Source organism: Polypterus senegalus, chromosome 5 (genome assembly GCF_016835505.1).
Source record: "Polypterus senegalus isolate Bchr_013 chromosome 5, ASM1683550v1, whole genome shotgun sequence".
In the NCBI taxonomy this organism is placed as follows: Eukaryota; Metazoa; Chordata; class Cladistia; order Polypteriformes; family Polypteridae; genus Polypterus; species Polypterus senegalus.
The window spans coordinates 45,260,302-45,282,521 of NC_053158.1; the positions used below are offsets into that span (position 1 = coordinate 45,260,302).

The 22,220-nt window shown below is 37.0% G+C and overlaps 1 protein-coding gene across 3 annotated transcripts in view; it reads left to right on the top strand.

Annotated features, from left to right (window-relative positions):
• chd7 (chromodomain helicase DNA binding protein 7) overlaps positions 1–21,300 on the top strand; it is a 171,258-nt gene extending 149,958 nt beyond the window's left edge. For 2 of the 3 annotated variants that reach the window (XM_039754569.1, XM_039754568.1), the window contains exons 28-37: positions 526–748; positions 1,087–1,295; positions 2,136–2,828; positions 3,339–3,499; positions 6,585–6,812; positions 7,267–7,707; positions 12,582–12,809; positions 12,939–13,079; positions 13,598–13,702; positions 19,577–21,300. In XM_039754569.1, the coding sequence (XP_039610503.1) occupies positions 526–748; positions 1,087–1,295; positions 2,136–2,828; positions 3,339–3,499; positions 6,585–6,812; positions 7,267–7,707; positions 12,582–12,809; positions 12,939–13,079; positions 13,598–13,702; positions 19,577–20,539 (3,392 nt within the window). In that variant the 3' untranslated portion in view covers positions 20,540–21,300. The remainder of the gene's footprint in view (positions 1–525; positions 749–1,086; positions 1,296–2,135; positions 2,829–3,338; positions 3,500–6,584; positions 6,813–7,266; positions 7,708–12,581; positions 12,810–12,938; positions 13,080–13,597; positions 13,703–19,576) is intronic. The other variant, XM_039754567.1, reaches the window with a different exon arrangement.
• The last annotated feature ends 920 nt before the right edge of the window (positions 21,301–22,220 follow it).

A 22,220-nucleotide genomic window follows, 5' to 3' on the forward strand; every position in this document is an offset into this window, starting at 1 on the left:
CGAGAGTTTTGTTTCAGTCCCATATCATTTTTTCGCTTGTTATAAATATTTCATTATGTGCCAGTTGCAAAGTAAATGGAATAGACTGTTTCTCTATCATAAAATCAAAGAGTGTATAACACCTTAACTGTATATAGCATTGACATCAGCTGTCATTGTTTAATTCAAGTATGATCTTTGTTGTTTACTAGTGTATTAAATTGTTCTAACAACTTTAAGCATCGGTCAAACAATGTAGGGGTTGATATCTATTTATATAAATATTTTAGACTGCACAATGTTTTGTTTAGTTGTCAATTTTTGGCTTTTTATTCTTTGTATTCCATGGAATAGACATGTACAATCTTGGGCTTATTTATTGAATTTTTTTTGTCTCAAATATTAAATCTTAATTATGTTTTGGCTAATAAACAATGATATTAAATAACTGAAAATATTTGGGGTTTTATGAGATTAAACAGCAGCAGTTCAGTACTTTGTTCTGCGTATATTCATTTTAACTGCCTGCCTTTTTTGGGTAAACAGGCAAGTGTGAAAATGCAGAGTTGGGTAAACTTTACTGGCCAAATGCTTCATCACTGACCACCAGGCTAAGACGGCTCATTACAGCGTATCAGCGAAGTTACAAGAGGGAGCAGATGAGGCAAGAAGCCATGACGAAGACTGATCGAAGAAGACGTCGTCCCCGAGAAGAAGTGAGAGCGATGGAGGCAGAAAGGGAAGCAATTATAACAGAGCGACGTCAAAAGTAAGAAGAAATATTACTTGGATATATTCTATCTCTAACCTTCTAATCCAAGTTAGTGTCTCAAGCAATCTGGGCCTTTCATGGCAGCACTTGGTGCAAGGCACTAAATGAACATCTTGCGTTAGCTTAATTAGTCAGCTACAGTGTTAAAATGATTTATGCATCTTTTGATGGGCAAACTATTTAACAGGGGCTGTTGTATCACATAAGACTTACTCGTCCAAAAGAGTTTGCATTTTTTGTTAGATAGTACTTGCATACAAAGTATACAGTATGTTAACAGATGAAGCTTAAGTTGTACAGCCAACTTAACCATTTTTCTTTTGTTTGTCAAACAGATGGACTCGTAGAGAGGAAGCAGATTTTTACCGCGTGGTATCCACTTTTGGGGTCATGTTTGACCCAGGAAAAAGAAGATTTGATTGGAATCAGTTTCGTGCCTTTGCTCGTTTGGATAAGAAAACGGATGATAGTTTAGAGAAGTACTTCTATGCGTTTGTTGCTATGTGCCGAAGAGTTTGTCGAATGCCTTTGAAGTCTGATGAAGGTAAATGTAATAAATGAGAGGTAGTGTCTCTTGTTTTCTTAAAACTAACCTTTGTTTTTCAGACAAATGGAAACTCACTTTCTTAAAGTGAAATGGTAGTGTGTAAACTTTTGCAATGTGAGCTATTTAAAAATGAGGCAAGTGGGTTTGTGAAAATTAATGTCAAAAGCAACCCAATAACTGGCATAATGTGCATGCATTTTGGCTAGTGGTGTCACCTGTGCTGTTGTGCCCGAGTAACATCTGTTTGAAGTCATGGTTTTACTTTGGTCTAAACGATGCTCTAAGACTGCACAGTAATTTTTGTTATGAAAAATAAAGCTGTTAATTCTGTGGCCTGCACAATGGTTAGTCCTACTGCCTCTCATCTTCTTAGTCATGCATTTTAACTCCCATATCTGTTCTGGATGTGTGTTCCATTTGTCAACATTGGTTTTCATCTGGGTGTTTTGCCATCTTCCTTTGACATTCATATGTGTGCTGGTTATGGTAATTGGCAATTGTAAACTGACCTGATGTAATTTGAATTTGTATGTTTGTGTTAATCTGGCATTGGATGGATGAATGCAGGGTGAGTGCATGGATGTTTCCTTGCGTTTATGTATACTATTATTGTTGTCAAATGCACACCTACATTTTTCTTTTCGTAAATGTATGTATTTGTAGGATAGAACTATATTAATCTGCTTGAGTCACTGAAGACGGAGAGTAATACTTTATAGTTTTTAGTTATTTTTTAATTTTGCATGGGTTATTTTGAGCCATGACCAAGAATCATGCATTTATGTTGTATTATCTAAAGTTAAATATTAATAAGTCTGCAAATCTTTTAATTCTCAGAACCACCAGACCCTATGCAGCTTATTGAACCAATCACAGAGGAGCGTGCTTCTAGAACTCTGTACCGCATTGAACTGTTGCGCAAAATACGAGAGCAAGTTCTACCCCACCCAGAGCTAGATGAACGCTTGAAGTTATGCCAGACTAGCCTTGACCTTCCAGAGTGGTGGGAGAATGGAAAACATGACAAGGACTTGCTGCTAGGTGCATCAAAGCATGGTGTCAGCAGGACTGATTACCACATATTAAATGATCCTGAACTTTCTTTCTTAGAAGCCCATAGGAACTTTGCTCAAAACAAAAGCAGTAGCCAACTGGGCAGCACAAGTTTACTCTGTCCAACACCATTATTGGTCCCTACTTCTGCTCCCCTTATTAAAAAGGAAGATGAGCGGGAAAACGCCTCACTAAATCTTGATGAGACTAGATCACAGGGATCCAGTGAAAAGAGTGATGGAGTTGCATCTCTTAAAGCTAAGGAAGAGGAGGAGCAGGAAGAAAAGTCAATTGAAGTGACAACCAAAATGGAGGAGTTGGAGAACACAAACTCTGAAATGAAAAAGCCTTTATCAGAGGACCCGGTAACCCATATTGATACAGAGCCAAAGTCATTATCTGAAAAAGGCTCTGAAGAGGAGGATGAGGAAAAGATTGAAGATGATGATAAATCTGAGGAATCATCCCAGGCTGAAGGTGTTAATTGATTTATTATGTTGAAGAGAGAACTTAGAATTTCTTTTATTGTCAAAGTCTAATACACTGATACAGAATAAAGTGGTCTTTTCTGCTTGAAAAGTTCTAAATCCAGTTTATATTTACTGGCGTATAATCCTTGGTTTTCAGAGAGCCATAATGCACTTTGCGTTTTAATAATACTTTATTGCCATAGTCTGCCTCATTTAAGACATTTTCCTGGTGTTCATTATTTAGAATGTATTTACAAGTAGATTAGGCTAGAATACAAGTAATCTGTTACTTACAAATACAAGGATAGTATAGTCGGTCGATTTTATATTTTTCCCCCAAATTTTTTGTTCTGATAATTTTGCAATCCACTTCTCAGACATCCACCATGTCTGTCTTATTGTATTTAATATCTTTTATTGCTTTCTAAAGCAAATTCCTCATGTTTTAGTAAACTTAAATTTGGATTACAGATTTTCTTGTTTCTATTTTTAATTGCATATCCTTTCCTTCACCTAGCTTGTGTACCATCTCGGAGTAAGAATTTTGATGAGGAGAGTAATGCATCATTAAGCACTGCACGTGATGAAACCCGTGATGGCTTCTATGGTGAGGATGGTGATGCCTCAATGACTCACATTCTTCATGAAAGGTCCTATTCCTTTTCATTTTGGCCAAAGGTAAGTGTGAGTGCCTTTTTATTTTAATAGAAAATTTGATTATGATGATGTTTATGCTAGATATATTTTTTATTATTTTTAAACTTGGTTCTTTCTGGGGATAAAGAAAGTTCTAGGATTTTTGAAAAGTAAATCTGATACCAACTTAAGTGGCCAAAAAGAGTCACAAGATTGCATTGGTAGCATTATGGAAGCTTATAGAAAAGAACATTTCTTTATTATAATAATACTAGGGGGTTCACCCCCGCTCTCTTCACTTGCCGACCCCCCAGCCTGCGCTTTGCACCAGCTATGTCGTGTCTCTGCCGCTCGCTTTGTGAAGAAGGGGGCTGAACACACCCCAAGGAGATGTGGTCGCTCCTCTGAAACCCCCTCTTAAACGGTGATACCATGGGAAACAGTTTTTATTATTTAATTTTTTTTTACCTCGATCAACTGCTGTGCCATGTGATCTGCATCTCGCACGTCACTTTGAACTTTTAAAAGCCTGTAGAGCAGCTGTCCTACTCTTTGTCTTTTATTCCCAGCCCCAGGTGTTGTTAAATCTTTTGGCACAAAGTCTTGTCTCGCGGGAGGAGAGTTCTTGATATTTTTTAGTTTATAATTTAAAAATGGAATAAGAATGTGAAAATCTAACAACGTCTTGTTAAAGTTTGACAAATTCTGAAAAGAATGATACCAAACACATATATGTAGGTTTTAAAATAAGTTGATTTAAAGTGTGACATAAAAACATCACATTGTTGCACTTTTAGGCTTAGGATTTTATGTATAGATAGTAGATATGTGATATTTAATTGTCATTTGGATAGTGCTTGCTAACTTTTGGCTTATCTGTATTTTCCCTTTAACCATGGAAAATAGAAAAATGTGAAAAAAAAATACTCTTTAAGGCCATCTTTAATAAGAGAGAAATTTTACAAAAATGTTCATAATTAGTTTGTTGTAAAATTATTGTATAAGCCACTTCATGAGTAATTTACATGTCAAGACATTGGTATCTTTAACAAAAATGTGAAAAGATAATGGATCATACAAGTACCATGCAATCGTGTTCATTTTGGCAGTACTCCTCTGTCTTCATCCCATGCCCCTGAGTGGTAATGTTGTGTTTTTTTTTGTTTTTTCTTCTGCGATTTCAAATGCATGTGCCAAGGTAATTAGTAACTGTTAACTGGCCTAATGTGAGTATTAATTTTTGCCTTACTGTGGACTGGCATCACATCTAGGTTTAATTCCTGCTTTGCATTTGATGCAACTGGAATGTATTGCAGTTCCTCACCCCCTTCTCTGAAATTACATATGCAGGCAATGGGAGCTGGCTCAAATGTAAATTTCCTGTCTTACGGTGTAGTTATACTTCTAGTACAAGCAATAATCCACTAAATGATTCCACAGTTGAAAGCCTTGCTTGAAAGTAATGACTTTTACATTAACAATAGGGGTGGTGTTTCACTTCTATCAGATGTTATGTTACTGTCATGCCAGTACTGTTCTTGCACCTTTGGCCGAATTGTAAAGCTGGTATGGGATATCAAGATCCTATCTCACAAACTCTCTTTGGATTGCATACTTGAGTTCCTGATTTTAAGATGTGTAAAGGAAACTAAATTAGGGTGCTGTTCTGGAATATATTTGTGTAAACACAAATAGAAGCATTAAATAGGGATCACTTTTAATGGTCTGAGTAGACATTTGGTTTACTTAGGTGGACATGGAGCTCTTAAGTTTTCCCCAGGTGGTGATTTGTTGGAAACTGATTGGCATGATTCTAAATACGGAGGTGTTTAAGTTAAACAATAAAGTTAAAACACAATTTCAGTACTTTTAACAATATATCCAACTTTTTGTTATGTCATTGTTCATGTGTACTTCTAACAACAGATACAATTCACAAAAAGTTAATTAGTGATCAGAAGCACAGGTGCATATGTCATCTCTTAGTTTAATAGTTCTACTGGTTTCTCTCTGGCTGCTGTTCTGAGTTCCTCACTCCGTCCCAGTGAAAAACTAGTAATAACTGAAATATCTAATGACTTGATGGATGGCCAATCATAAGATTTTTTTCACAGTCTGCCTTTCTGAGTGTTACTGTAATATAGTGCTTCTTGATTCATAGTATTAGGATATTTGAGAAAGTGCACATTGTTGCTGGGACATATCCTGTGAACAGAAAGCAGCCAGGCAAACATCGGGGGAGAAAAGATTAAAAGTGGAGTTAAAAACTGGAAAAAAGGAATCGAAGGAGCTGTTCCCTGTATATGAAGGTTAACTGCATATGTTTGTGTTGTCCAGCCAAAGCTGGAGTGGAAGAAAAGGGGCCCCTCTGACAGACGCACATCTTGTAGGTCTAATTTTATTAGTTTAAAAAAGTATTAAGGAGATCTTATTTTAGTACTTTAAGGCCAGTGAACAAGAAGCCTATTGAACTTAAATGTGGAAAAGGAAGCATCTGTGGTCTACAGTTTAACATTTCAATATAGAAAATAAGTCTTCTACATGGTTATTTATGCAGGACCTTGGTGGTGTTTTATCCTTTTTATTAAATAATTTGGAATAGAATGATTCTGGTGATATAAAATCAGTGATTGGTGTTGGGCCTAAATAAATAGTTTGGAGTATTCCTACTTGAAACCTGGTGCAGACACATCACCTTGGCCATTTGTAGTCATGAAGATTTTTTTAGCTAGGGATTGCGATTTAGACTTGCCTGGTAAAACTCTTCCTTCTTAGCTCACATTATACAACACATTTTAGTTTATTATCATCTGTTGGTTGTTATGATCCGTTCTATCCTCATCTATGAAAAAGATCCTAGTAGAAGTTAGTAGGTTGAATTTCACAGAAATGTTTTTGTTCCAACCTGAACTAATAATCAAAGATATACTGCCTGTATTGCTTGAGCAGCATGTCTGCCATGAGTCTGGTTCAGTGATCCCGAGTCTGTCTCACTTTCGTTCTGTTTAATGCTACTGCTAGACTGCCAATTGCAAGTTAATTTTGCCTAGAGTAAAACTGGTCCTAAATTTGTTGAGGGAAGTAGATATTTAATTCTTTTCTCCCCATTTGCACCTTTGTTTTGCAGGACCGAGTTATGATCAATCGCTTGGATAACATCTGTGAAGCCGTGATGAAGGGAAAATGGCCTGTAAATAGGCGTCAGCTGTTTGATTTCCCAGGGCTACTCCCTGGATACACTCCTTCAGCTACAGACAGCCCTCTGCAGAGGAGGAGTTTTGCAGAGCTTTCAATGGTGGGCCAGGCCACTTATAGTGGCAGTGAAGATATCACTCTTTCACCCCAGATTTCAAAGGTAAGCATGCTTATTGTGCTGCCTTGATATGTAATTTCCTGTAAACTTTTAATGTAGTTTAAAAATTGTGTTTAGATCATTAAATCTTTCATTTGATATGTTTGAATAAATTATTTATCATGATGTGAAACATTGAAACCTGAAATATAATGGTACTATTTTTAAAGGTATTAACTAGCATATTTTACACAAATAATTTTAATGGTCTGATTAGGCATGTATCCTTTCCATTACTGGGTATGGTTTATTTAGATATTTTTCTACTGATGTGGTGGTATTAAAGTTCCATGTTTTTAATTAAAATTTTATTATTACTACTTGTGACAGTGCCAATTTTTTGAGTTCTTTAATTGTATTCTGTTGCTACGCTTTGCATGATTGTTTTATTTTAATACCACTGTTTAAGCCCATGCTGTTGCATTTTTTTTTTTTGTTTAATTTTCCCTATTTCCAGGAAAATGCACTTAATATGGCTGTTCCTCGGCAGCGACGGCGACGTAGAAGGAAAGTTGAAATTGAAGCAGAGAGAGCAGCCAAAAGGAGAAATCTAATGGAGATGGTGGCCCAACTGAGAGAATCTCATGTGGCCTCAGAGAGCCACAGCAAAGCTGTGGACTTGTCAAAAGCCTTGCGAGAAGCAACCAGCTCTACCTCAAACCTGTCTTCTGTTGCTTCCAAGTTTCTCTTGCCCCATGCCTCTAGCCCCACTGTTGATGCCTTTAAAACTCAAATGGAGCTATTGCAAGCTGGTCTTTCTAGCACTCCAGTCAGACACCTTATGAATGGCACACTTCCAGATGGAGACCTTCCAATAAAGAGAAGGAGAGGCAGAAGGAGAAACGTGGAGGGCCTTGATTTGCTCTTCTTGGGTAACAAGAGAGCTTCATTAAATGCTGTAAGTAATTCTTGCCAGCTACAGTCCTACATTTGACTTGGCTTATTATTGACCCTTTGTCGTTGATTATGATATTTGTTCACATCAGTCATTAATATTAGTATTGTAATGGCATTATGTATAGCAGCATTTTCATTTGAATTTTATAGTGTAGTAGATTAGTCATTGCATTAACAGGCAAGTTGAACTTTTTCAGTGTTTCATTTATTTTTTATGATCAAGTGTGTGTCCTGGAAATAGAGCAATAATAGTAATTTATTAAAATTAACATTAAAAATGCCAGAGTGCTTTTTTGTTTTAATGAAAAAGTCCTCGTGAGTATTTAGGATTAATGATGCCTGTGCAATCTCAGGAGAGATGTAATAATTGTGGCAGAACTAGGAGGAAAAAAAACAAACATTAACACAAAAAATTAAGAAAGTAATACTGGCATTACAGTGCCAGTCACTGGCCATCCCAACCAGTTGCACAGCAGACTACCACTTTTTTATATTAAAACCTCATGACCCATTGATCCTTGATAAAGAATACAAAACTATATTAAAGCAAGAGGTTTTCTTGAAGTTAACAGAGAATCGCTGGCTTCCAGTTTGAGACCATCACAAATTTAGCAGTAATTATACCTAGGGAAATAACCTTTTTGGATTGATTAAAGAGGAGAGGGGTCAATAATAGAAAAGTAATAATAGAGGCAGTAGAAGACCCAAGTCAGTGATGGCAGACCAGGAAACTGGGACAGAAATGTTCCTGACAAATTGAGGGACAGCAGTAACATTTGGGATCCACTTCCAGACCCATGACTGCGAGGTAAACGGTGCGCACATTTGAATGGAGGTTTAAAAGCTACCAAAAGGCCATCTTTGCTCACATTCACAATTACTGAAATTTAAGATGCAGTAAGTCCTTTTGTTTTAGACTTACTTAAATCTTGACACTGTTCTGTAGTGAAATACAATAAAGTTTATTTTAAGAATTTGTAAGTTGTAAAAGAAAGTTAACCAAGGTCTTCACCAATTTATAATCTTAATCAATTGTACAGATATAGATAGATAGATAGATAGATACTTTATTAATCCCAAGGGGAAATTCACATAATCCAGCAGCAGTATACTGATACAAAGAAACAATATTAAATTAAATAGTAATAAAAATGAAAAGAATTAAAATAAAATTAATGTTCGCATTTACTCCCCCGGGTGGAATTGAAGAGTCGCATAGTGTGGGGAGGAACGATCTCTCAGTCTGTCAGTGGAACAGGACAGTGACAAAAGTCTGTCACTGAAGCTACTCCTCTGCCTGGAGATGACACTGTTAAGTGGATGCAGTGGATTCTTCATGATTGACAGGAGTCTGCTTAGTGCCCGTCGCTCTGCCACAGATGTTAAACTGTCCAACTTTAATCCTACAATGGAGCCTGCCTTCTTAACAAGTTTGTCCAGGCGTGAGGCATCTTTCATCTTTATGCTGCCACCCCAGCACACCACCGTAGAAGAGGGCACTCGCCACAACCGTCTGGTAGAACATCTGCAGCATCTTACTGCAGATGTTGAAGGATGCCAACCTTCTCAGAAAGTATAGTCTGCTCTGAGCTTTCTTACATAGAGCATCAGTATTGGCAGTCCAGTCCAATTTGTCATCCAGCTGCACTCCCAGATATTTATAGGTCTGCACCCTCTGCACACAGTCACCTCTGATGATCACAGGGTCCATGAGGGGCCTGGGCCTCCTAAAATCCACCACCAGCTCCTTGGTCTTGCTGGTGTTAAGGTGTAAGTGGTTTGAGTCGCACCATTTAACAAAGTCTTTGATTAACTTTCTGTACTCCTCCTCCTGCCCACTCCTGATGCAGCCCACAATAGCAGTGTCATCAGCTAACTTTTGCACGTGGCAGGACTCGAGTCATATTGGAAGTCTGATGTATATAGATTGAACAGGACCGAGAAAGTACAGTCCCCTGCGCGCCCTGTATTGCTGCACACAATGTCAGACCTGCAGTTCCCAAGACGCACATATTGAGGTCTGTCTGTAAGATAGTCCACAATCCATGCCACAAGGTGTGAATCTACTCCCATCTCAGTCAGCTTATCCCTAAGGAGCAGAGGTTGGATGGTGTTGAAGGCGCTAGAGAAGTCCAAAACATAATTCTTACAGCACCACTGCCTCTGTCCAGGTGGGAGAGGGATCGATGAAGCATATAGATGATGGCATCCTCCGCTCCCACCTTCTCCTGGTATGCGAACTGCAGAGGGTCGAGGGCGTGACGGACCTGTGGCCTCAGGTGGTGAAGCAGCAGCCGCTCCATGGTCTTCATCAGATGTGACGCCAGAGCAACAGGCCGGAAGTCATTCAGCTCACTAGGACGTGATACCTTTGGGACAGGAGTGATACAAGATGTTTTCCAAAGCCTGGGACTCTCCCTGTTCCAGGCTCAGGTTGAAGATGCCTGTAGAGGACTCCCCAGTTCCAACGCACAGGCCTTCAGCAATCGTGGCGATACACCATCTGGACCCGCTGCTTTGCTGGCACAAAGTCTTTTCAGCTCTCTGCTCACCTGGGCTGCTGTAATTGTGGGTGGGGATGTCTCACCTATGCTGGTATCAGCAGAAGGATGGTTGGAGGATGCAGTACTCGAGGTGAGAGTGGGTTACTGTGATCAAACCTATTAAAGAAGTTGTTCATTTGGTTTGCTCTCTCCACGCCTGTCTCGATGGCGGCACCCGCTCGAGCTGCAGCCAGTGATAATCTTCATCCCATCCCACACTTCCTTCATACTGTTGTTCTGCAACTTCTGCTCCAGCTTTCTCCTGTACTGCTCTTTCGCCGCCCTGAGCTGGACTCGAGTTCCTTCTGCACGCACTTCAGCTCATGCTTATCACCACCTTTAAAAGCCCTTTTCTTCTGGTTCAAAAGGCCCTTGATGTCACTTGTAATCCATGGCTTGTTGTTAGCATAGCAGCGTACTGTTCTTACTGGAACTACAATGTCCATACAGAAGTTGATGTAATCAGTTGTGCATTCAACAGCCTCTTCAATGTTCTCACTATGTGATCTCAGCAATATATCCCAGTCTGTAGTTCCAAAGCAGTCTCTCAGAGCCTGCTCTGCCTCAGGGACCACTTCCTGAATGAGCGTGTGGTTGTAGGTAGCCTCACTCTTGGTTTGTATTGAGGCTGAAGCAGCACCAGGTTATGATCTGCTTTCCCAAGCGCAGGCAGTGGGGTGGCGCTGTATGCGTCTTTAACGTTTGCATATAGTAGGTCAATAGTCCTGTTTCCCGAGTTTTACAATCCACATACTGGAAGAAGGCAGGTAATGTTTTATCCAGCGTTACATGGTTAAAGTCTCCAGCGATTAGCACAAGTATCAACATAACTAGCATTTTAATGGCTACATTGTCTATTAGACTTGTGTAGACTCCCTGGTTTTAATAAAGACCTTGTAAAGCACTTTTTAAAAAAAAAAAAAAATGTGGCTTTGCAGTGGCTCCTGGTGAGGGGTGGGTATTGACTTTTGCTAGGAGCTCTTGATCAAAGACGCGTTTTCTTAGCCATCTGAAATATACTGAAGGGCCAAACTCGGGTAGCATCCAATAAGTGTCCAGGTTTTCCCTTTAGTAAATCAGCAGGTAAACATACCAAGTTTCACTATTGAAGAGGAACAACACTTGCAAACCCCCTGAAACATTGTGCAAAAAAAAAAACTAGTTTACTGAAGTGTTAATTTGTGATTTGTGTTTTTTTGCGATTATCTATATAAAGCTCATGTACTGTTAATTTGCCTGTTCAAATATATATTATTGATGAATTTAGGACAGTGAAATGATGCAAGCCAGATCCTTACATCCTTGTATGACATGTACAGGAACACAATTGCACCATTTATTACATCTATCCAAAAACACAAATTGATCTTAATATCAGGCTTCCATTCTAAGCTGAGATTAAAGGTTAACATTAAACCACACTTTCCAGACTAGATATTTTAGGAATGCGTTTCCTTTATTATTATTGAATGTTAATATTTATTTTTCATGACTGGGAATAACCTCACGTTTATTTTAAATGATTAGAAGGCAGGCAAGTTAAGTTTCAGTGTCTCACTTTGTGCCAACCATGGGTTTTAAGCTTGACTTTGTTTTTTAGCTAAGCGTTTTATTTTCCGAAGTCTGCCACCAAAACATTCAGTTAATTTTTTTTAATGCCAAATACAGAGTAAGCACATGTTAACCGAGAATTAATTTTCTTTGAACAGTAACTCCCAAAAAAGATTTTTGTTTGTCAGTACCACTGGTAGAACATTGTATACAGTAAAATATACTAAATCCACTTTATACTAGTCAATTAAGTACTAGATTGAAGAAGTAAGGAAGTTTGATTTTAATTTGTCTTTGTAACTTTCATAGTTTGGTGGTTAAATGTTATAAATAGCATGCATGCCCTACTGAGCTTTGTTTTGACCCACAGGTGTGGGTTATTAATTCCATAGCCATAATTTAGCTATTAGGACCATGGTCACTGAAAAGACTTTCTCACTTTGTTTTTCACCATAAGTCACTTATTTATTCTTTAATGGTTTTAGTACTCTTCATGTGCTTCTCATTATATCATTGGATATACAAAGTGTTCACCTTATTTAATGTTTTCTAATGTTGATGCTTTTAAATATCAGTTTACTGTCTACAGTATGAGGACAAAATGAGTACTTCAGAGGCTGAGTTTTACTGGACAACCTTCACAGGTTAAACTGTCGAGTGGCCTTTGCCTCATTAGTAAAAAATCGCCATAAGGTTCATTTGAGTTCAACTACTTGATTTTTTTGCACTAATGGCAGGTCAGATATAATGTTTGTCTGGCGTGTTGTCTTGTCATCTATAGGAGGATGCTGAAGTGACCAAAGCTTATGATGATGGAGTGCCCACCCCTCCGCAAACGCAGAGAAACATTCCTTCTCCAGGACAGTTGGACCCAAATGCTCATATCCCTGTCATTAGTCTAGAAGATGGGACCAGGCTTGTTGGAGAAGATGCTCCTAAAAATAAGGACTTGATGGAATGGCTTAGACAACACCCAACATTCACTGTTGATATGCCAAGTTATGTACCAGTAAGTATATAGCATCGTTAACTGTGGTTTAGATACTTTATTGGTAAACAATATTGTTTATATTGAACAGAAATGAAAAGTATCTTGTTTTTTGAGGATTTACATTTTTTTTTCCTCTTTTTTGTTTAGAAGACTGAAGATTTGCTTCTGTCACCGTTTCAGAAGCCAAAGCAGAAGAGACATAGATGTAGAAACCCCAACAAAATAGATATTAACACTTTGACAGGGGATGAGAGAGTGCCTGTTGTAAATAGAAGAAATGGAAAAAAGGTAAATTGTAGAAAACAAGCTTTTACTACTAGCAATAGAAAGCATTTAGTGTTTAGGTTGTTAAATTGGCATTTTGTGTCAATGTCCTGGATTGCTAAATTAGAGTGATTGATTTTATGTAGCATAATTTTTTAACAACAGGTCAAAACCTTAGCTCTGTTAAAAGTACTCTCTTTTTTTAAGCCACCCTTGTGTTTTGGTGGCTTCATCTTCAAACTGAAAAAGGTGTCTTATGTTGCATTTTCCACTTTTGTAAAGTAGTGGAATGTGAAAATGTAAATCTTTACTATAACAAATTTGCAGTTTACAGGTTTTAATGTGTAAATACAATTTTTTGTGTGGATTATTTTAAGTTCAGTTAATTTTGAGTAGTATGAAGTTTGGAATTGCGCTTTTATTGTACTGCATTTTTGCATTGTTTTATAACTTTGTAACTTTTTATAAGTATATATAAGTTACATGGTGGTCTCCATTTGGGAGCATAAGATGTTTATTCAGGTTTTTTTTTTATTTGGTAGATGGGTGGAGCTATGGCCCCTCCAATGAAGGATCTTCCTAGATGGCTTGAAGAAAATCCAGAATTTGCAGTTGCTCCAGATTGGACAGATATTGTTAAGCAATCTGTAAGTAATGGAATGATATTTTTATAAAGCATTTCATAGAGCATAAGCATTCTGACCTTATTTGTGAATATGTACTGATAATCAAAATACAGTAGTACTTAATTATAGTGCTACAGACTGCATTTATATGATATGGAAATGGGGGATGTGTCTGCCTGCAACACTTCATAACAAAAGACCCAATTTTCTTAACTTGGATGTTCCTTGAAATTACACTAAAAATGGACATTTCACTTTTTTTAAAAGAATTGCTACATTTTTTATTTTTTTTTCTACAATGGTAAGCATTACATTTTTTCCCCTGTTTTCTGTTAGATAATTGCTTAATGTACAGGCAATTTTGATTTGAAATTAACCCTGTCCAGTATGGCTACAGATAGACTTTCTCCACTCTGCTTTCTGGACAAGCCACTGTTGTATAATAAACTCCTAAAATACTTTCTATTGGTTATATCATTGAATATTTTATATAATAATTGTTATACTTCTGCGGAAACTAAAAAACTAGGATTAATTATTAGTGAAAAACAAGTAAATAACCATTATAAGCAAATGGTATCTGATTATGCAACCTGATAATCATGTAGGAAACAATTGCTGATCTGCTACCTATCTGGTGTTCACATTTAAAAAGTACAGTATAGAATTCAAGAAGAGATTGCATGAAACACCCTTGTATGTAGCCCACTGTCACGTTATAATTTGGCAAGGGACATTAACTCCACCACTGCATGAATGGCCCCACAGGGTAAAAGTCCGTTACAGGAGACACATTCACTTTTAGAAGCCTAGCTTAGAGTAACCATTTAGCCAAACCTGTATGTACTTAAATATGAGAAGAAAACTGGAAAATCCAGAGAGAAGTCTCACAGGTACTGGGAGAGCATGCAGACTTCACACAGACTGTGCCTGTACATGGGATTCAAGTGTAGTAGGGTTTTGGTGCTATAAGGCAGTGGTGCTAATCACCATGCCACTGATAACATTTTGAGACCATTCAAGTGAATGAAGGTCTGAAGTAATGACAGACTTTATCCTTTGTTTCACTGTTACACTTTATAAGATCATGCAGGTCTAGTATGGCTTTAGTAGTTCACTTTTATTTTATGCTGGGCATGTCATTTAAATGCATCTCTGTCCCAGCTGTTGGAGCTTGTCAGCTTAAGACCCTTGAGACAGGTAGTATGACAGTGAGATGTCTGCCCTGTTGTCAGATAAAATGTCCATATATCTTAGCACACTGAATATTTCAAAAACTCCTCTATTAGGTATTGTTCAATATTTAAAAATGTATTGATCTGTAGAGAAGAACAAAATCAATGAAAAGAATAATTAAAAGAAGCAGACTTAAGGATCTGATTACGGAATCTTTTTTGTAGGGATATCTTTCTTTCCACTATTTTGCTGTGATATGATTAGATAGAGCGTTTATTGTTCAGTGACCATAAAATACTAATTTCCTTAAAATACATACTTTAACTAATAAAATGTACAAGAAATAAGTCCATAATATATGTGACATAAAAGAAAATAAAATGCTTTTCATAATTGCAAGCTGTTATATTGTGTGTGTGTGTATATGTGTGTATATGTATGTATATATGTATGTATATATGTATATATGTATATATGTATGTGTGTGTGTGTGTGTATATATGTATGTGTATATGTATGTATATGTATATGTATGTGTGTGTGTATGTGTATATATATATGTATATGTATGTATATGTATATGATATATATGTATATGTATATATATGTATATATGTATATATATATATATATGTATATATATATGTATATATGTATATATATGTATATATGTATATATATGTATATATGTATGTATATGTATATATATATATATATATATATATATATATATATGTATATATATGTGTATATATATATATATATATATATATATATATATGTATGTATGTATGTATATGTATGTATGTGTGTATATATATATGTATATAGCGGAGAAGTAGTGTGTTATAGAAGTTATGAAAAAGGAAACATTTTAAAAATAACGTAACATGATTGTCAATGTAATTGTTTTGTCACTGTTATGAGTGTTGCTGTCAAGGATTTGATTATCATTTCTTTCAATCAGGTTCGTATTTGGAGGATGTGTTGTGTTCAAGTTATATTCCGTGTTTGTCAACCGTTGTAAATATAACCGGTTTCATTCATCAAAGTGTTTACTACCCAAATCAGTACTCGTGAATCTCTCATCTTCATTTGCATAAGCACAGTCCTTCACCAGCAATTTTAACTCCGTTACAAAGTGATGAAAAGTCTTGTTAATACCCTGAGTCCTCTCATTAGACTTGTATCTCACGAATATCGTATTCGTCTTAGGCATGACCAACACCAGCGGCGGTGTGTCTATGAACCTAATTTAAAGTTAAGCTTTACACCTTGCTTTCCTATTCGTTTGCATAAGCACAGTCCTTCACAAGTAATTTTAACTCTGTTAAAGCAATTTTAACTTTGTTACAAAGTGATCAAAAGTCTCGTTTATACCCTGCATCTTCTCATTAAAGTCGTATCTCGTGAATATCTTATTCGTCGTAGGCATGACAAACGCCAGCGGCAGCCTGTCTATGAACTTAATTTAAACTTAAGGTTTACACTGTGCTTTGTTTCCGTAGTAGCTGCACTTATGAATATGCTTGTATGCGTCACTCACTTCATATTCTTTTGCTGCCTTCTCAATTGTGTAATGCATTTTTTGTTCAGTTCTCTTTGAAGCTCTTCCTTGTTCTCTGCGTACCGCGTTCACAGTCAGTTCACATGAGCTGCTTGGAGTACATGCATCAAAGGTTCTCCGCTGTGCTTGTGCTATCTCGTGCGATCTTGCCATGTCCACGGCTTTCTTTAATGTTAGCTAAGACCCGACACTTAAAAGTTTCTCTCGCACTTTCGCTGAGTTTGTGCCAAACACTAGTCTATCCCTGACTATCTCATCTTCGTTTGCATAAGCACAGTCCTTCACCCACGAATATTTAGCGGTAGTATGTCTATTGGATTGCTGCCGGCAGACGGCCTTATCTGGACAGGCACTCAGTTATGTGGGAGGTGTGACGATGAGGGATGCAACTCCGCCTCACACGGCGACCGAGCTGTAGGCTATGGCTGTATATATGTACATAATTAGGTTCCAGTTATGACCGTTACGCGTAGAATTTCAAATGAACCCTGCCTAACTTTTGTAAGTAAGCTGTAAGGAATGAGCCTGCCAAATTTCAGCCTTCTACCTACACGGGAAGTTGGAGAATTAGTGATGAGTTAGTGAGGGCATTGCCTTTTATTAGTATAGATACAGTATATACACACACTCTCTCAATCACTATTGGCATTTAAAAGAAAATCTTTAAATAAAAAAAGGCCTGTTTAATGAGCAGCAATTTTAAGTTTGTCTAATCTATTTCAGTTAAAAGTGTAAGCAGCTGCATTTTAAACAAGCTCACAGTCCAAGCTCAGTCAATGTCTCTTTGTCTATTACTCCACTTTCTTTAATGTTAAGGTTGATATAACAATCCTTTCTTGTTCACTGATAAAAAAAAGCTCCCACTTGTAAAAGAAAAGAGACGCTGCCTTAACTACTGTAATACCTTGCGTAAAGGAGCACTACAACTAAATGACCATAAAGTTTAGAAAGACAGGGGCTGAAAATGGCTTTTATGATCTGTCTTTTTACCGATCACCCATTAAGTCAGGATCAGAGCATGCCTGTTTTCAAAGAACCAATCTACTGTACATAATTTTTTCATTTGAACATTCCAGCCCAGGCTGAAATCCATGTAGAGTTGGAATATTAAACACCAGTAATAATCGAAACAAGTATTTAATGAATGTACTGATATGAAAAATCCTGAATAAATACATTTAGAATCCTTCTAGAAGTGCTATAAATTTAAATTTAGTACGGCAGCGGGAATGTTAGGATAAACACTAAACTCGCCATAGGTGCATAAGCTCTGCAAAGTGGAAGTGCTACAGAGAAGATTAGTATTAGGTTACTATAAAACTGACTTTAAAATTTTAAACAGTAGTTTTTTAAATTTATTTTTAATCATTTAAATGCTTCCGTTATTAAAAGGCAGTGAATCATTTATTTGGCCAACCTCTGTTGGCAGTGTGCTTCTAATAGTCATTTTATATTTTGAGTATTCATTATAAGATGCCAGAAACCTCTGATAAGCCATAGCTGTAGACTTTATTTTAACATATTAGGATCATTAGAATTCGTTGTAGTGTACATACTATTTAACATCACTCCAGTACTATTTCTTTCAGGGCCTGTTAAGTACAGTTATGTGAAAAATTAAGGTCACCCCATGAAATGTTTTCTTTGTTAATATGTGGACATATTAAGATTTGATCTTAATTTAAACAGTATATAGATACTGTATGTGATGTAACAAACATAGTCATACAGTTACATGTTGTAGTCCATTGTATTTAAATAAAATGCAAATTTTGCATATGGAAAAGTAAGTTCACCCCTACATGGATCACTACTTTTTAATTAGATTAGGATGCAAATGAATAGAACATCATCAGAGAGGATATTATCTGAATTTGACTTATTTACAACGTATAGGTTGGTTTTTGTCTTGTGTGTTATCACCATTTTTAGATTTATATAGGGGAAAGTAGGGTGTAATGACACCTTTTATTGGCTAACTAAATACAGTAGATTACAAATGAAAGCTTTTGAGGTGGCTAAGGCCCCTTCATCAGGTTACACCTTGCCTGATGAAGGGGCCTTGGCTGCCGCGAAAGCTTGCATTTGTAATCTATTTAGTTAGCCAATAAAAGGTGTAATTTCACCTTACTTCCTCCTGTATCAATCTATGGCTAACACGGTACAACACTCTACTGCTATCCATTTCAAGATTTGAAACAGCTCTCTGAGACCTTCAGGAAGAAGGTTGTAGATACACATGAGACCTGGGGGAAAAATGGAACTGAACCTTTGCCTAGAAGATCTACAAGTGGACGAGATCTCAAACACCTGCCATCTAGTCCTGACCAGGTCACCTTGGAAACTTCAGCCCTAGAAGAGAATGGAAGATGCTGAAAACCCCAAAATTTCATTACAAGACATGTGAGACTTCATTATGTTTCACTAGAAGAACTTGGAACCAACTGTAAAGTGTGGTGGTGGAAGTGTTATGGTTTTGGGCTACTTTGCTGCATCAAGGCCTGGGAAGATCACAGACATTGCTTTCATTATGATTTTTTTTATTGTACCAGAGGATGCATGAGGATTATGTGAGACAGTCTTTCAAAAGATTGAAACTCAGCTGAATAGTGAATCTTGCAACAGGACTGATCCTAAACATATAATTAAATCCACCAAGTGATGGCTTAACAGACGTAATGGAGGGCTCCGGAATGGCCAAGTCAAAGTCCAGAACTGAATCCCATTCAGATGCTGCAGAGGTGTTTGAAACTGGGTGTGTAATACACCCCTCAAACATTGCTCATCTGAAGTATTTGTGCATGGAGGACTGGGAAAAAGTTTCTCTCGGTTGATGTCAAAATGGTAGTTCTAGGAAATGCCTAGCTGAGTCTGTTTCAGTCAAAGGGAAATACCAGCTTTTTGAGCCAAGAGTGTGATTACATTTTCCACACACAAGAAATGACATCTGCAATAAATTCAATGAAAACATGTCAGCTTCATCAAAAGATGCAGTTTAAGTTAAGATCAACTCTTGATATGTTCAGATGTGTTAAAGCATTTCATAAGGTATGCTTATATACTTGATTAGTGGTGTATGTAAGTTGTGTTAATTGTAATTTGATCATTTAAAATGTAAATTAAATATATATATATATATTTTTTTTAAACAGGGTTTTGTTCCAGAATCTATGTTTGATCGTCTTCTTACTGGTCCAGTAATAAGAGAAGAAGGAGCGTGTCGTCGAGGTAGAAGGCCAAAAAGTGAAATTGCCAAGGCAGCTGCACAAGCTGCAGCAGCTACAGCTGCTGCTGCCTCTCCTGGTATCAATCCTCTACTGATGAACAGCTTATTTGCAGGAATGGACCTTACCAGCTTACAGAATCTTCAGAATTTGCAGAGTTTGCAGTTAGCTGGCTTGATGGGCTTCCCTCATGGTCTAGCAGCTGCTGCAGCTGCAGCTGGTAGTGGAGGGGATGCTAAACATGCAGCTGCCATGCTTCCCTTGATGATGCCTGGAATGGCAGGGCTGCCCAACATGTTTGGACTGGGAGGACTCTTTAACAATAATATTGCAGCAGCCACAGCTGCTGCATCTAGCACAGCTTCCTCAACAGGCCAGAGTGAAGTAGAAGATGGGACTTCAAAATCTGAGGAAAAAAAGGATGAGGAGTATGAAGATAAAGAAACTGAGAAACCTGGCGAGACAAATACTGATGGTTCAGTGAATGCAGCTGCAGCAGCCGCTGCAGCAGCCGCTAGTGCTGGAATATCTAATAATCCTCTGGCCTTTAATCCCTTTTTGCTATCTACGATGGCTCCTGGTCTTTTTTACCCTTCAATGTTTCTTCCTCATGGTTTGAGTGGCCTTACCCTCCCAGGATTCTCACAGGCCACTTTGGCGGGTCTACAGAATGCCATTGGAGGCAGTGGTGGGGAGGAGAAGGTAAATAAAGATTCTAACCCTGGCACCAAGGATGAAGATGGAGAAAATGCCTTGGAAGACAGTGACACAGATGAGAGCCAGAACAAGACTGCTGAATCTTCAGTACTGGAAGATGAACTTGCTCCAGCTGAAGAACTTGATTCTCTTGATGGGGGAGATGAAGTAGATGAGGAAGGGACAAATGAATAACTATCCCTGAGCTCCACTTTTCATCAGTTTCAAGAAGTGTTTTAAACTTTTTGACACTTTGTTAGTCCTACTGTTTACATGCCAATTAAATACCCAAATAGATTTTGGCTTTTTGTTTTTTTCAGGGTTTTTTTTTTTTTTCCTCTATTCAAAAACAAAAGCATTTTTTGTAACATAGTGTAGCAAAAGCAAAGTCATGTTACACAAATGTTAAATGGTGTTTCCTGATCCTAAAGTATTGCGTGATGCATTATTTATCCTGAAAGAATGGCATTTCTGAATCCTCTGGGAATGAATTGTCTAAAATAATGCTCTGCTCCCATCCACAAATACCATTGGTATTATGTTGACTTGCAGCAATTATTTTTAAATCCAGTGGAGTTTAGTTAATGGCATTAGCGGCTGCTGCTGAAAAGGATTAATGAAGATGTATATTTAACTTTTTTATATATATTTTATTTTTAGTTTTCCGTTTGCTGTGAAGATCAGGATGAAATTCATACATATCATGCCTATAGACTCTGTGTTTTTTGAGTTTCACACACTGACAATCTCAACAGAGGTGTGAATGTCTCGACCTGGAGACACAGCAATAACTAAGGCAGCTGTTGAATGTTAGATTTGTTCTCAGATTAATAACACCAGAAAGGTGACCACAAGATAGAAGAAGAAGAGAAAAAAAAACTACAGTCAAGTTATCTCGTGATTCTTGTTAATGCACTGGTATAAACTTTAATAAGAAAAAGAAAAAAAAAAAAAAATCAGGTACATTTCTCTAATGAAAGGACTTTGTTACTTTAGCCACAAAGCTAAACAGCATTACCTCAATTCTGACTAGCCTTGAAGTTTACAGACATGACTTTGTAAATGTTTGTTTTTTTTGTTGTGATGTCTTTTTTTTTGAAACTATCATGTATGATAAGATGTAAATTGCTGCCAACTGTAGTAATGATGCTTTTAATAAAAGTGACTCACGATATTCGTCTAGGAAACCAAATCAGAATGTATGTGTTCTTTTTATGTAGGTTTCTTTTCTTAGAAACAAATATAGCTAATAAGCTTTTGTTTTACACTGTTTTGTCTATTTAAATAAATGAAATAAATCCAGTTTTTCTCCAGTAATGTATGTATGAGGCATGAAGTGGGCCTGACCCTACACTTAAAAGAAATCTTTCTGAAAACGAATGTTTTTCAGGTGAAGACCTTTTATGGGATGTTCAAGTTTGCTTATACTAAATGAACTATGAATAATAGATACAGTATCTTTGTATAATAAAATTATTTCTGCTAATAGTTTTGAAGGAATAAATCCTGTTTTTTCTATTCTTTTTTTCTTTTTGTATAGTTACAACTTTGAATCCAAGGCCAATGGTTTTCAATAAGTGTAATTTATTTCTGGTTAAACAGCCTCTATCCTTCATTCTTATCTTGCTAAACGATTTGCCGATTCCTCACCCACTGCTGGTTTGGTAGTGATATATTTATTTTGGTGGTATATGTAACCCATTTTTTTTTAGCCTTTGCCACCTTCATGCCTTGGTACCTTATGTGGTGTTCAGTCATTAATATTAGAATCAAGACTAATCCAAATGGCTTTTTTTTTTCATTTTATCCATTTAGTGATTAAGGTGGCACTTGAGGTGTGTTTCTTAACATTTTCATTTTATTTAATTCAGTTTAA